The sequence below is a fragment of the Carcharodon carcharias genome, chromosome 13 (assembly GCF_017639515.1).
Source record: "Carcharodon carcharias isolate sCarCar2 chromosome 13, sCarCar2.pri, whole genome shotgun sequence".
Lineage (NCBI taxonomy): Eukaryota > Metazoa > Chordata > Chondrichthyes > Lamniformes > Lamnidae > Carcharodon > Carcharodon carcharias.
Window position 1 is genome coordinate 33,097,194 of NC_054479.1, and position 14,336 is coordinate 33,111,529.

At 38.4% G+C, this 14,336-nt stretch overlaps 1 protein-coding gene across 2 annotated transcripts in view; it reads right to left on the reverse strand.

Moving 5' to 3' along the window:
• morn3 (MORN repeat containing 3) overlaps nucleotides 1-14,336 on the reverse strand; it is a 73,975-nt gene that overhangs the window by 11,046 nt on the left and 48,593 nt on the right. Inside the window, exon 5 of one of the 2 annotated variants that reach the window (XM_041202023.1) lies at nucleotides 3,214-3,283. The exons of the other annotated variant lie outside the window; for it this stretch is intronic. Within the exon in view, the coding sequence (XP_041057957.1) occupies nucleotides 3,242-3,283 (42 nt within the window). The 3' untranslated portion in view covers nucleotides 3,214-3,241. Of the gene's footprint in view, nucleotides 1-3,213; nucleotides 3,284-14,336 lie in introns of those variants that run through there. 2 annotated transcript variants of the gene reach the window in all.

Genomic DNA, 14,336 nt, shown 5'->3' on the forward strand with positions numbered 1-14,336 from the left:
CTTAAGAGGAGGGGTTGAATAGTTTGGGCCTGTACTCATTGGAATTTAGAAGAATGAGAGGCAACCTTATTGAAACATATAAGATTCTTAGGGGGCTTGACAGGGTAGATGCTGAGAGGTTGTTTCCCCATGTGGGAGTCTAGAGGACATAATCTCAGAGTAAGGGGGGAGTCCATTTAAAACAGAGATGAGGAGGAATTTCTTCTCTCAGAGGGTAATCAATCTGTGGAATTCTTTACAGCAGACTGCTGTAGAGGCTGGGTCATTAAGTATATTCAAGGCTGAGATAGACAGATTTTTAATTAGTAAGGGAATCAAGGGTTATGGGGAAAAGGCAGGAAAGTGGAGTTGAGGATTATTAGATCAGCCATGATCTCATTGAATGGTGGAGGAGACTCGATGGGCCGAATGGCCTAAATCTGCTCCTACTACTTATGGTCTTATGATCGCGGGGATCCCACCAAAACTCAAAGAGAGTGCAAAACCTAGCAGGGAAAAGCTGACAGCTGCAGAGACAGAGTTCAAAAAACAGCAATACATTTAAAAGGGTAAATACATGAAAAATGGCAATGGACAGAAAATTATAAGAGACCGCAGAGAGAGTGCAACTCTGCGGTAAGTCAAACACCTAAATTTGTCATTACCTGGAAAGCCTATCAGAAGGGCAGTCCCCTAGCAGTTGTTCACGATGCTACAGTTCGGGTGTCGATCCATTTAACCTCATTTCAGATGACTGGTCTCAGTATGTCGAACACCTAGTGTTCATTTTTACCACTAACGGCATCGCGGGAGAGGAGAAGAGGGCGACTCTTTTGTCCTCATGTGGAGCAAAATGAACAGGCTGATCTGCAGCCTTACGTCACCTAGTGCCCCAGACTTGAAGACTTTCAATGAGTTAATAAAAATTGTACAGGGCCACCTGAGACCAAAGCCCCCAGTTACTATGCAGCACTTCAAGTTCAATTCAAGGAGCAGGCTTCCAGAGGAGACAATAGCTGACTATGTGGCCATTTTAAAGGCATTAACTGAGCATTGCAAATTTGGAACGTCCATTAGTGATATGTTGAAAGACCAGCTGATATGCGGGATAGGAGATGATACTATCCAAAGATGTTTGCTAGCTGAACCTAGTCTAGACTTCAATAGGTCATTAGAATTAGCTACCATGATAGAGAGTGCTGTTAGAAATTCCAAAGTTATATAAGATACACAAAATGGCTCCTTCCATCTGGTCGAGTGGGACAATCCGGCAACAAAAGGCACAAAAACTTCCGACTCCACAGAAAGACAGGAAACTCTCTCTAGCTCCAGACTATTGAAAAACAACAGTCCTGCTGTGAAAACCCACAAAATTAATGAGAAATACATCCAGGCCTCCAGTGAGTGAACAACTCAAACAAGTAGAGTGCTTTTTCTGCCACTGCTATGGCCACATAAGGTGGCGCTGCAGAGAAAGGCTAAAACAACACTATAAAGGCAGAAGGAAAAATCGTGAAATATCCCTCATGGAAGAGCAGAAGGAAATAGAATCAGACATCCATGCATTATATAACTTCAAAGTGGGTAAAACTGAGCCAATCCAAGTAGTCATTACAGTTAATGGACAACCCATTAAGATGGAAGTTGATACGGAAGCATTGATGTCTGTCACTGGAGAGCATACATTTAGATATCTGAGTAAAGGAACCCATCCTTTGAAGTTAGATGTTTTGGACACAAAGCTGAGGACATGCACGGGCAAAGAAATAAATGTGAAAGGGGTATGTCAAGTCAAGGTAAGGTGCAGTATGAGGAACAGTCTGCAAAATTACCGCTATTTGTAATGTCAGGTAGGGAACTGAGTCTCCTAAGAAGGTACTGGCTGGGAGAAATAAATCTTGAGATTCTGCTATGTTCCCAATTCGAAACTAGAAGTGTTGCTGCAAGAAAAAATGAGTACGTAAAGACCCAACGGGAGAACCTGTGGAAGAGTTACACCAGGTCAGAGTTCAAATTAAAGTCAGCATCCTTCAAAAAGAAATGGAAAATCTATTAAAGGACTTTCATGCACTACAAAATTCAATCAACTCCCAGTTTGTGCCACGAAAGAGATATGAAGAAGAAAAGGAAGAGCTAAGCCCATCTTTGGCCAAGTTAAGGAACCAAATAGCAGAGAAGGGGAAACGGTATGTGATTCTCCAGGAAACTATTAATGAGAACTGGAAAGAATTGGAAGAGCTGAAGCAGCAACTGCGCCAAAACCCTGAAGTTTTAAAGCTAGAAGGCCCTGAATTCTCAGAAAAGCTGTTGGAAAACCCAACTACGGAGCTCATTCACGTTCAACTCGCGCCCGAGTCTAGTCCAGCCAACAGCGAAATTAAAGAGAAGACAGAGATACGGGTCCCAAGAAAAGGTCCATAGAACAAGTCCACAGATGACCACAATTTACGGCCTAAGCCAAACTAAGTTAGGCAGACCCTGAATCCCCCTTCCAAATTTGTTAATGGTGAATATGGAGCTTGGGAGTAGAACCTAGGAACTATTATATGTATTGGCTCCAAAAAGACATAATAGGGTAGTAATGCATTTCAGGCAAGAGATGGCAAGTCGTACATCTAGCCTGCTCACCTAATATTCCTTTTCCCTCTGTGATAAGTCTCTCATTTTGAAAAGTTAATTTATTTTGATATTAGGTCTATTTACTTTTTGAAACCCCTTATAGCTTCTTCTTGAACCAAATTCTGCAGCAATCTATTGGTTGAACACCACTTAATTAAATTAACTATCAAGTTGTTTTAATGCCACAGAATTAAATTTTCAATGTAAATCTGTAACCAAAGTGAGGATTGTATATAATTACACAAAACTATTTAATAATTTAACAAATATGGTCAGGTAATAGCAATGGTTTCACAGCATTTATTATGGTAGTATAGTTGTTAGTGTTACTGGAAGAGTAATCAAGGAATGTGCTCAGATCCTGCCAAATCTGTGAATTTGGATTAAGTTAATCAAATTATTTCTGTTGAATTTTTAGCCATTCATTAAAACAATTATGATACAAATGTTGATTCAATGTGGCTCATGTACAGAAAAAAAAAAAGTCAGTCTGGATTAAATGATGGAGCCATAATTTGCTGTCATAACAACAGTGAGGTTATTTATGCACGAATGATACAGAAACTTAAGACCAAGTGGTCAAATTCAAACTTTCAAAAATTACCGTATGAGTTCCTCTGCTCAGTTTTGGAAAGACGGCATCTCACTGGCTCACCACGGAAATGCATTGAATGGCATGAGGTTGCTGTATTTGTAATGTAGATACAAAATAAATGCACCACATAAAGCAAAGTCCTGTCCATTTCAGTCTGAGTACCTTTTTGATAATGTGATAAGTATTAATTACACAGAAGAACTACAGTTATTTTCCCTGTCTATTCAGGTCCTAGATATGCAGTTTCCCTCACTTCAACATTATAAGCTCACACTTATAATGTGCAAGGACATGTCTAACTAATGGTAAATGTCATTCGATGCCTCACTACAACAAATTATAGTCCTTATTCTTCTCGTTGCTGCTTGTGTATATTTATTTATTTATCTTATTCATTCACAGGATGTGGGCTTTGCTGGCTGGGCCAGCATTTGTTGCCCAACTCTAATTGCCCTTGAGATGGTGATGGTGAGCTGCCTTCTTGAACCGCTGCAGTCCATGTGGTATAGGCATAAATGCTGATATGTTTCCTTACATAACAACAGTAACTGCAATTCCAAAAGTAATTCATTATATAAAGTATTTTGACATATTTTGATGATGTGATAGGTGCTATACAAATCCACATATTTCAAATATATGGAAGTAAATTTGGAAGTTCATAAATTTACCCAATGGTGTACATTTGCCCTGTTTGTGGAGAAAAATTATTTTATCATTCTATTCTTGAAAAATAATTTTTCTTCAACTTCTGCAAGGAAAATACATCACATCGAAATAGAATTTGCTTAGCATTTTCCATGAAAGTTTCCAGGTGTAAAGGTTAAATAATTCCTGAAAAAAGTTATAATAGCAATGTTAGAAACTGAAAATTTATTACACAGAGTTGATAATATTGGAAGAGTTCCAATAGTATCACAAATGTTCTGAGTTATGAGAAACCCAATTCTGGTAGCTTGAACAGAAAACACCAAGGATTTCAAAGTCTTAACTGAAGCAAACATTTGGTATTCATCAGTTATTGGCTTTATACCAAAAAGAACACATTTTTGATCCAACAACCAATTATTTAATTCTTATTTATTACTACGTCATCCTGCCTTGTTGTCTTCAAACTTTCACTTCACACCATATACAGACAAAAAAAGGCAATGATTATATTTAATGGCACTGGTCAAATTCACCACAGATATGTTTATGTATTTGACATAACATTAGAAAATTAAATATTTACATCTGCTGATGGTTCTAAGCACCTCTAAATTTCAGGTACTAGATGGAGTCAGCCCAGTTAGGCTCCTTCGCCACTTAAAAGAGACCTCATTAAAGATAAATTCAAAGTAAAGTACACTCTGCACTTACATACACAGAAACTGAGAATGCAGTAGACATGTCTAAACAGGATGCACTGCTAACAACTTTGGGTTTTAGTAGTTCCATATTATGATAAATGTGTTTCAAATAATTTTTAGTAAGTATTCGCTTCAAAAGTTTTGAAATCATTTTTCTAAGTATTCTCCCCAGAGGTATTTGAGAACCGTGTTTTGGCTGCATTTAGTAATCTTTAAAGACTGTGTAAAAGCCAGTTCCACAATATTTTCAATACATTGCCAAAATATCATCAAACAGGATCTAACCTGAGTGATTAACAATATTTAACAAATTACCCACTACCTTTGGTTAATATTTCACAATATGTGAGTGTATAGCAAAGGAATACAGGAATACTTCCTATATTTGTTCTTGGGGTGTGAGTGTCACTGGCTAGACTAGCATTTATTGTCCATCCCTAAATGGCATTGAAATGGCTGTAAGCTGTCTCCTTGAACCACTGCAATCCATGCGATATAGGTTCACCCTCAATGCTTTTTTCTGAGTGATTTGATGCACCATTTCAAAGAGCAGTGAAGAGTCAACCACATTGCTGTGGATCTGGAGTCACATACAGACCAGAGGGGCAAGGATGGTAGATCTTTCCCCTGAAGGGCATTAGTGAAAAAGATGGTTTTTTTAATGGCAATCCAGTAGTTTCATGATCATTATTCATGAGGCAAGCGTGTTTATTCCAGATTTATTAACTAATTGAATTTAAATTGGTGGCAACTCATCTCTCTGGAGCATTAGTCCTGGCCACTGGATCACTAGTCCAATAACATTACCACAATGCTTGTTACAAATGTATAATCATTTTCATAATACTTTTCTAGTTCGTTTTATGGGTGTGAGTGTAGATGGTTCTGTCTGTGTGATTTAATTACTTTTGGAATCAAGTAGACTGCAAACTTGAAATTATCAAAAGAAGCTAGGTGTAGAAATGTACTTGAAATGCAAATGAGTAAACATGGATGCTGTCTTAGCATGTAAGGTGTGAATGGAATTTGCATTTTTAGATAAGTGCATGCATTGTTTGGATTTCAAAGGGATGTTAGTCTGTTTACAACTAGCCAGATAAGCAAGGTTAAGCAGTGTGTTTATTTTTCCCAAAGGTTATTGACAATATTGGCAACATGACAGTTTTTATATTATGGGAAAGGTACAGTTTCAAAGGCACATGGAACAATGGAATTTACATATTAAAAAGAGAAACATATATAAAGGAGAATGAAAGGCTATGTTGGAAGCCCATGCAAGATCTAACGGGAGTGCATGAAATAGCCTTGAAGAAACCTCTAGCCATTTGTGCATAAGTCTGTTGAGTCCAGTAACTGAAGTTGGAGAAAACCGTTTGGAATTCCACTATCAAGTGGATACTGTGTTAACTTGCTGGCTTTTTTTAAAAATCTAAAATCTATTTTGGACTGTTGCCTTAAAGGGGTGTGTAATTGGGAGTCAGGTTAATTAGAAATTTTAGGATTTGTTATAGTATTAAGTAATTGTAGTCTTATACATGTGCTTGAAATCTTTCATTTTGTTAATAAAAAATTTAATTTAATTTTTAAAGTCTCTAAAGGTCTTAGTGGACTCATTACTTCTGAATTCAGTGCACACATCTTCTCATAATAAATACAAATTGCAAAACCATTGCGAGAGCGTGGCCAAGGTTCCCTTGTGGATTTGGTCCGCCTGGCACACATCATCTGCCACATCATAACAATGCTACCCACCATCCCACAAATGTCTTGAAGATCAGTATAATGGAGAGTAACCATAAAGTGCAAAAAAAAATCATTATTACCAACTTTGCCACAATTACATATGTGCAACTCACATGGGTCATGCATAAGAACTTTGGAACAGGAGTTGGCCATTTAGCTCCACAAGCCTGTTCATCATTCAATTAAATCTACAATCTAACTCTGTATACCTGCCTTTGCCCACATCCTTTAATATCTTTGGTTAACAAAAATTTATCAATTTTAGATTTAAAACTAACAATTGATCCAGCACCAATTGCTATTTGCAGAAGAAGGTTCCAAATTTCTGCCAAGCTTTATGTAGAAGTGTTTCCTAACTAAGAAGGAAAAACCAGTTCAAATTTTTCAAATCTCAATAAAAATCAGTAACACTGGCACCAGTAATGTTGGAGTCCCATTTTAATGTATACAAGACCAGTTCAGATAAGTTTTACTGGTATCCTTTATTTCCAAGTTTTACTGGTTTTTCCTTAATTTCAGTCCTGAACAGTCTGGCCCTAATTTTTTGATTAGGCCCCCAATCTTAAACTTCCCAACCAATGGAACTGGTTTCTAGCTATCATATCTGTTCCCCTTAATATTTTGAAAACTTCAAACAAATAACCTGCAAGGCTATGGACCAGGTGCTGGAAAGTGGGATAAAAATGAACGGCTAGTTTCTTTTTCATCTTTTTCTGGCCGGCACAGACATGATGGGCTAAATGGCCTTTTTCTGCATCATAACTTTTCTATGGTTCTATCTTAACCTTCTAAATTCTAGGGAATACAACACTGATTTGTGTAATCTCTCCTTGTAGCTAAATCCAGGAGTTCAGGTATTATGCTGCACTCCACCAAGGCCAATATTATACTTCCTGAGATGTGGTGCCCAGAACAGCTCACACTACTCTAGGTGTGGTCTAATTAGGATCTTGTACAGTTGAAGCTTAACTTCTACCTTTTTGTATTCTAGCCTTCTAGAATACCTTTTGCCTTTTTATTATTTTCTGTACCTGTTAATGACATTTTAATGATTTATGTACCTGGACCCCCAAAACTCTCTTCACCATTTCAAAGTACACTGTTGTATCCTTTTTAGGTCTAAAATGGATGACCTCACATTTTCTCTACATTGAAATCCATCTATTAATATTGCCTTGTAATTTTATGCTACCACATACACTTACTCCGATGCTGCCTATCTTTGCATTGTCGGCAAATTTGGTCGTGCAGATATCTACACCATGATCGAAGTCTTTAATAATACAATGAATAGTTGAGGCCCCAACATAGATCATTGCTGGGCACCACTAGTCACAACCTATCAATTAAAGTACTATCAATATCCAGACTAACTGTCTCCTGGCACTCAACTAATTTCCTAATCTGATCAATAATTTACCTTCAATTCCATGAGCTTCAGCTTTAGCTAACGCACTCTGAGGAAGAACTTGAACAAAAGCCTTTTGGAAGTCCATATAAATAACCTCCATAGATATTCCCAAGCACTACTTTAGTCAATGCTTCAAAATATTTAATCAGGTTCATCTGGCTTGACCTGCTCTTTACAGAACTATGCTGACTATATCTGATCAGCTGAAAATTTTCATGGTGTTTAGTCACTCTAACCTTATTTATCAATTTTAGTAATTTCTCAATAACAGATGTTACCAGATGAACTGGTCTTTAATACCCTGGTTTTCCCCTCTCACATTTCTTAAATAGCAAAGTGACACCTGCAATTTTCCAATCTAAAGAAATAGTTCACAAATCAAGAGAACTTTGGAAGATTATAGTTAGGGTATAGTTAGGTTCTCATCTACTTCCTTTAAAACCCTGGTGCTGACAATATCTGCTTCTAGGGATTTGTCACTCCTTAGTGCCATTACTTTCTTCATTGCTGTTATTTTGCTTATGTTAATTTTGGTGACCCCATGTCCCTGATTTAATTAGTTTCCTGCTCTATACTGGGGAGACCAAATGTAATTTGGGCGCCCACTTTGCCGAGCACCTCCATTCAGTCTGCAAGTGTGACCTCGAGCTTCTGGTGGCCTAATATCACCACCATCAACACGCCTTTGTCCTGTTGTCAATGACATATTTGGCAATCTCTTCTTTGCTTCCACCTAGCACTGGCCCTCTATCCAGTTTTACCTGTCCCAACCCCCTCTACCAGCTTATATTTCACCTCATTTCTATTTTTCCTCAGTTCTGATGAAGAGTCATATGAACTCGAAACGTCAACTGTGTTCCTCTCCACAGATGCTGTCAGACCTGCTGAGTTGTTCCAGCTATTTTTGTTTTTGTTTCAGATTTCCAGCATCTGCAGTATTTTGCTTTTAGCATTTTAATTCTCCACCTTGCTCCCATGCTGACATATCTCTCCTTGGCCTACTGCAGTGCTCCAATGAAACTCAATGCAAGCTTGATTAACAGCACCTCATCTTTAGACTTTGTTGCGATATCTTTTAGAAGCTTCCACCACTGCCAACCATGTTGTGGTAGGTGTTTTTCTGCTGCAATGGCGGTGATGTCTCATTGATGAGATCCTGCAGAGTTGTATGTTTAAACATGAACACTTAATTGGTAGTCTTTAACTATTTACAGTTCCCAGGTTACTATCTTGCATGGAACTGTTACTGCCATGCAGCCAGGCTGCTTAGAGTGCTGCTCTAGAGTAAGAGTATACCATGTGACTCTATACATCATATCATGGGCGGTGCTATTCTCCAGTCCAATTTAACCCTTGCTCTGCCAAGCATCTTTACATTACAACACATACAGGCACATATTACAACAGACTTTTGGACTAACAATTTCATACTGTAATCTTTTTATTCATTTCCATTACGTTTCAACCTTAATCTTGTTTAATGAACAGCAGATGTTCATTATTCTGCCATTCATGTCTCTTGGGGGCTGAGGGTGGGGGGAATGGTGTGGGATGGGGAAAAGAGAGAGGGAAAAGCAAAACAAATTGCACCATGAAACACTCTGTGCATTTACCATAAATTTTACTGGGATTGACCCAAGAGGGAAGCAATCAGCAAAGACATGTGAACAAATTACTCATCTCATCTTTCAATTAGGTGTACAGCATAGGGGAAATAAGATTTCTCAGAAACTATTGGGGCAACTTACAATTAGTTATTCTGATTTAGCATTGTTATGGAACTGGAATTCTAGATCACAATGGCTGTGATGAAATCACAGTAGCCCGCTATAAAGATGCTGATTGAACAATTAAATATTTAAACTGGACCTGAGATTCTAATCAGTTGATGTGCAGCAACTGATAACTAGACCTGGAGGTGCTGCTGAAGAAGCTGTGTTGAGTTACTGCAGTGCATCCTGTCAAATATATACTGTAACCCAGTACGGGATGATAGGATGGATATTTAGGTTCGTGAATGAAGTTCCCATCAAGTGAACTGCTTTGGCCTAGTTGTTGTCAAGCTTCTTCAGTGTTGTTGGAACTACACTCATCCAGGCAAGTGGAGAGTATTCACTCACTCTTGATTTGTATCTTGTAGCTAATGGAAATATTTTAGTGAGTCAGGACGGGTTTCAATCATTGCAGAATATCTAGCCTCTGACCAATTTTAGTAATCACAGGATTTATGTGAATGATGTTTCGTGTTTCTGGTCAATGGTTTTCCTAGCATATTAATAGTGGGGCACCTGGAAATGATAATGTGTTTGAAAGTTAAGGCAGTGTGGAAAGACTGTCTTGTTGGAGATGGTCATTGCCTGGCAATGGTGTGGCACAAATATTGCTTATGGACATGGGCTGCTTCATTATCTCAGGAATTGAAAAATGCTGCTGAACACTGTGCAATCGGCAGGAAACAGCCCACTTCTGAACTTATGATGGTGGAAAGGTCATTGATGAAGCAGCTGAAGATATTAAGTTAGAATATTTTACTGAACCATAAAGATAAGGATGTTTTCAGGTTTAATTCCTGGGCTGTGTTTCTTTATTTGATCTCAGCCAGACTGACAGTACTATATCTGGCCTTGGAGTGAGGAAGGGAGAGCTGCTAGGGTTACCGCCAATTGCCTTGGTGGACACGAAATGAAGATGCAATCAGAGATAGCTATAATAACCCCTGATTAAATACCTTAAAGGGTACCAGAGGCCTTATGTCATGCATGGCAGTTTGCCCAGAATATGTTGCTGCACAAGGAATAAGCCTTGTTGGCAAAAATATACACATGAAAAGTCCATGTGCAACTTTAACAACTAGATGTGAGCATGATAGAAACAAACCATAAACAGCATATGAAAGCATAATTCATAATATTTCAACACAATACAGTTCAAATTTCTAAGCTTCAACATAACCGCCATCATTCAATCCAATTTTTCTAGTTTCAACTAGTTGAAAAATTCTCCAGTTGCTGCTAAGCAATTTTGTGAAAATTATCATTAAAAAACTTAATGAATTATGCTTTCATATCACATTTACAGATTGCTTCTATAATGTGTACATCCTAAGTTCTTCAATTTAAACAAGAACATTATATAACCACCCTGTATAGCTTGTTAAGACTCCTGGCATTTGTCTATTTTTCTAAATCAAATAGCTAAATTGTTCCTGTAATTTAAACTTGTCATTATAGAAATATTGCCTAAGAGATGTAATCCAGGTACATCCAACTGGACATGGTTATTTTCATGAACCAGTTGGAGTAAATATTTAAAATTTAAAATGATTTCTGTTAGGATTCATAAGCGGATTAATTCACTACCTATGACTCAATAACAGCTTGCATGATGTCAGCAACAATGATACAATAACTTATTTAGTATAGAAGAGCTTTATCCTTCAGGAACTATTGTTTGGTCATGGTAAACATTTTCAACCAGAAGTATTCTGAGAGTGATCTGCAATGTCGGAATAGAAATTTCTGACAATTACAATAAATTTGCATTCAAAGGCTCTTTACAAAAATGATTACAATCCATTTGGTCACTCATTAAGCAGAGACCACTTCTCTGGCTTGGACACATTCACAGGATGGAAGAGGACATATGGCCAAGAATTTTCTGTATGCTGAGGAAACTGGTGCCAGAAGACCAGTAGAACATCCAAAGCTCCACATCAAGTGCGCTTGTAAGCGTGACATTAAGGCCCTAAACATCGATTTTCACACCTGGAAGACACTAACTGATGACAGAGGGAAATGGTGACATCACCTTTGGGCAGTTGTGCACCACCATGATGATCAGTAGGCTTGACAACAGGCACCAACACTGAAAACAACAACCCACAATGACACCTGATAATCACTTCATATGCAGCACTCATGGTAGAACCTGTCTCTCGCAGATTGGTCTTTTCAGCCATCAGCAAAAGTGCGCCAAAAGAAGCAACTCTGTCCCCAACAGATTTGATTTGCTCCATCATCCTACACAGATGGAAGGATACCAACAACGAACATTTGTCCAGGTACAAATGAATAAATGTAACTGTTGGGTTAACAGCAGTGAGAACCCAACGGAAGAGCTAATGTCAATGTTAGGTGTATTTTCAAATGTTTGCTCGGGAAAGACTCATTTAGACTGATGTTGGGTGTCAGCTTTGAAATGAAGAGCAGCTAGCTTTTGAAATGAAGAGCTGCTAGCTGACAATCTTGTTACACAAGGTGACAAAATGGGTCTTATATGGTAGTGGGGATGGGGGAGGAAAGTCAGTAAACAATGCTTGTGCAATTCAACACGACTGATACATGTTACATAATGATGTTAACAATGTTTCTTCTTCAGTTCTCCGCCTGAAGGCAGGTCCAATCCACAGTTCCATAAACTCCACCAAAGGATAGGGCAAGAAGCAGGACCCAAATCCATCCCAGCCAGAATGGGGATCGAACTCCTTGCTGTTGGCACCAATCTTATCCACACCAGCCATCCAGCCAAGAAGCCCAAGTTGCTGTGGCAACATGCACTTTTACATGCATTTTGTAGTCTGGAGCTCTGTGGTACAGGCTCCAATTTTCTGTCCATCACACAGCTAACTAGGAATCTCTCCCGCTCTTACCAGCTGCCATTGGTGTATTTTGAAAGGATTTACAGGCTAATATTCAACCTGTTTGACCGCATTATTAACGTACCTTGCATGTCCATCAAGTCCTGGAGTGGAACTTGAACCTGGGCTTTCTGGCTCAGAGGCAGGGACACTACCCACTGCGTCATAGGACCTCTTAACAAGGCATTCTCAAACAAAAAGATATTAGAAGAAAGCTCATGGAATTTTAAAAGATATGAGTAAAAAGTTGAATCATTTAAATTTTTGGCACCAAAAAAAATGATTTTGTTACCAATTATCTAAATATGCAATTGAAATAATATCACAACTGTCCAGGACACAAATACTATAACAGACCTTTGATAGGAAAATTATTAACATAATTTGATGTAAACACCTTCCAGAAGGAGGCTGCTTGAAACACATTTGAAAGGACATACACCCTTTAAAAATTGCAATACTGAGTACTTTGTAAAAGAACATTCATGAATCCCACACAGAGATATGGGAGACATTCAAAGAAGAAAAGAGTTACAGAAAGAATGAGAAGGAAGTTAGACATAGTGTGAGAGACATTACAATGATGAAAATGTGAGAGTTAAAAAAGAAAAGTAGAACTAGTTATATCTGTGAGCAACACAATTGGAGATCAGCTGTAATATAATACATTATGGGCTGAATTTTCCCCCTGTCAGGTGGGTTGTGGTGGGGCGGGCGAGAGTGAGCGCAAACCCAATTTTACAGCCCTATTTTATGTGGGCAGGCCAATTATGGTGCTGTGCACTCCCTGTGCAGGCGGGGGAAGGGATTCCCTGAGTTGGGGCCTGCGCGCTTTAAGTTACAAAAAATTTAATTAAATAAGAGTTTTAAGGACATGTCCCCTCATGTGAAGCTGTCACATGAGCTGGGACATGTCCATTAATTTTTTCAAATTTTTTAATTTAATTAATAAACCCTTCATGAAACCCCATCCCACCTCTGGATGAGGTTTCAAGAAAGGTTGGACAGACAGCATTCTTAACAACTTTAATTACTTTCTTAATGGCCTTAATAGGCCTGTGACATTTTGGCAGGCACGCAGCCGATGTGGCTGTGGGCCTGCCGAACTGACAATCTAAATGACACCCGCCTGGTGTCACTGCGCGTCATTTTACGTGTTGGCAAGCAGGCCCTGCCCCGCTCGCCGACTGGAAAATTCTTCCCTATGTATCGGTTAGTAAAATTTTCATGTCAAAAATATTATGTGGCTTACATCAAGGATTCTGCTAGTCACAGAATTTAAAATAGTATTTTCTCACACAAATACAGGTGCCAAATATTTACTGTAAACAAGGTGCCTATAATTGAATGAACCAGTATGAGTGGCGTGATCAATTTCAAAAACTTCATATGACCAATTACATGGTCATACATGGATAGACAATGGGACAATGGCAACAGTTAATTCACACTTTTAGGGCCCAATTTTAATTCTAAGCAAGTGAATGGGGTTCAAATAAATTAAGAACTCACCCATATTCTCTGCATTGTACAGAAACATCTATGAGTAACTAACTAATCAATAACCAATTTTAATTCTATGTGACCAGCAAGAAATAATCCAATAAATAATGTACTATTGACAAAGAGGCTTAATTTTTGTCACTGTTTGCCAGGATCCCAGAACTACAACTGCTTTATTGAGGTCAAGGTGAGGGTGGGGAATAAAGTTACATGCACATCCTTGACCTACTGCACATGTGCTTTTCACAGTGATCCGTGGTTTCAGCTGGATGAGGTCTGGAGTACAGAGGTATGGGCAGATCTGAGGCCAGCAGAGAAAAACATCTGCTTTGATTCAACTCCAGTAAGATATGGCATGGCATACCCTGTAAGGAGGAGAAAAATGGAAGTTCCGGGGGCAACTGAGAAGTTTTTTAATTAATTGAATGTTTCTTTACTGCATTTAAATGATAGATTTAATCTTCAGAGACATTATTGAGAGTTGGACTGGTAACTACC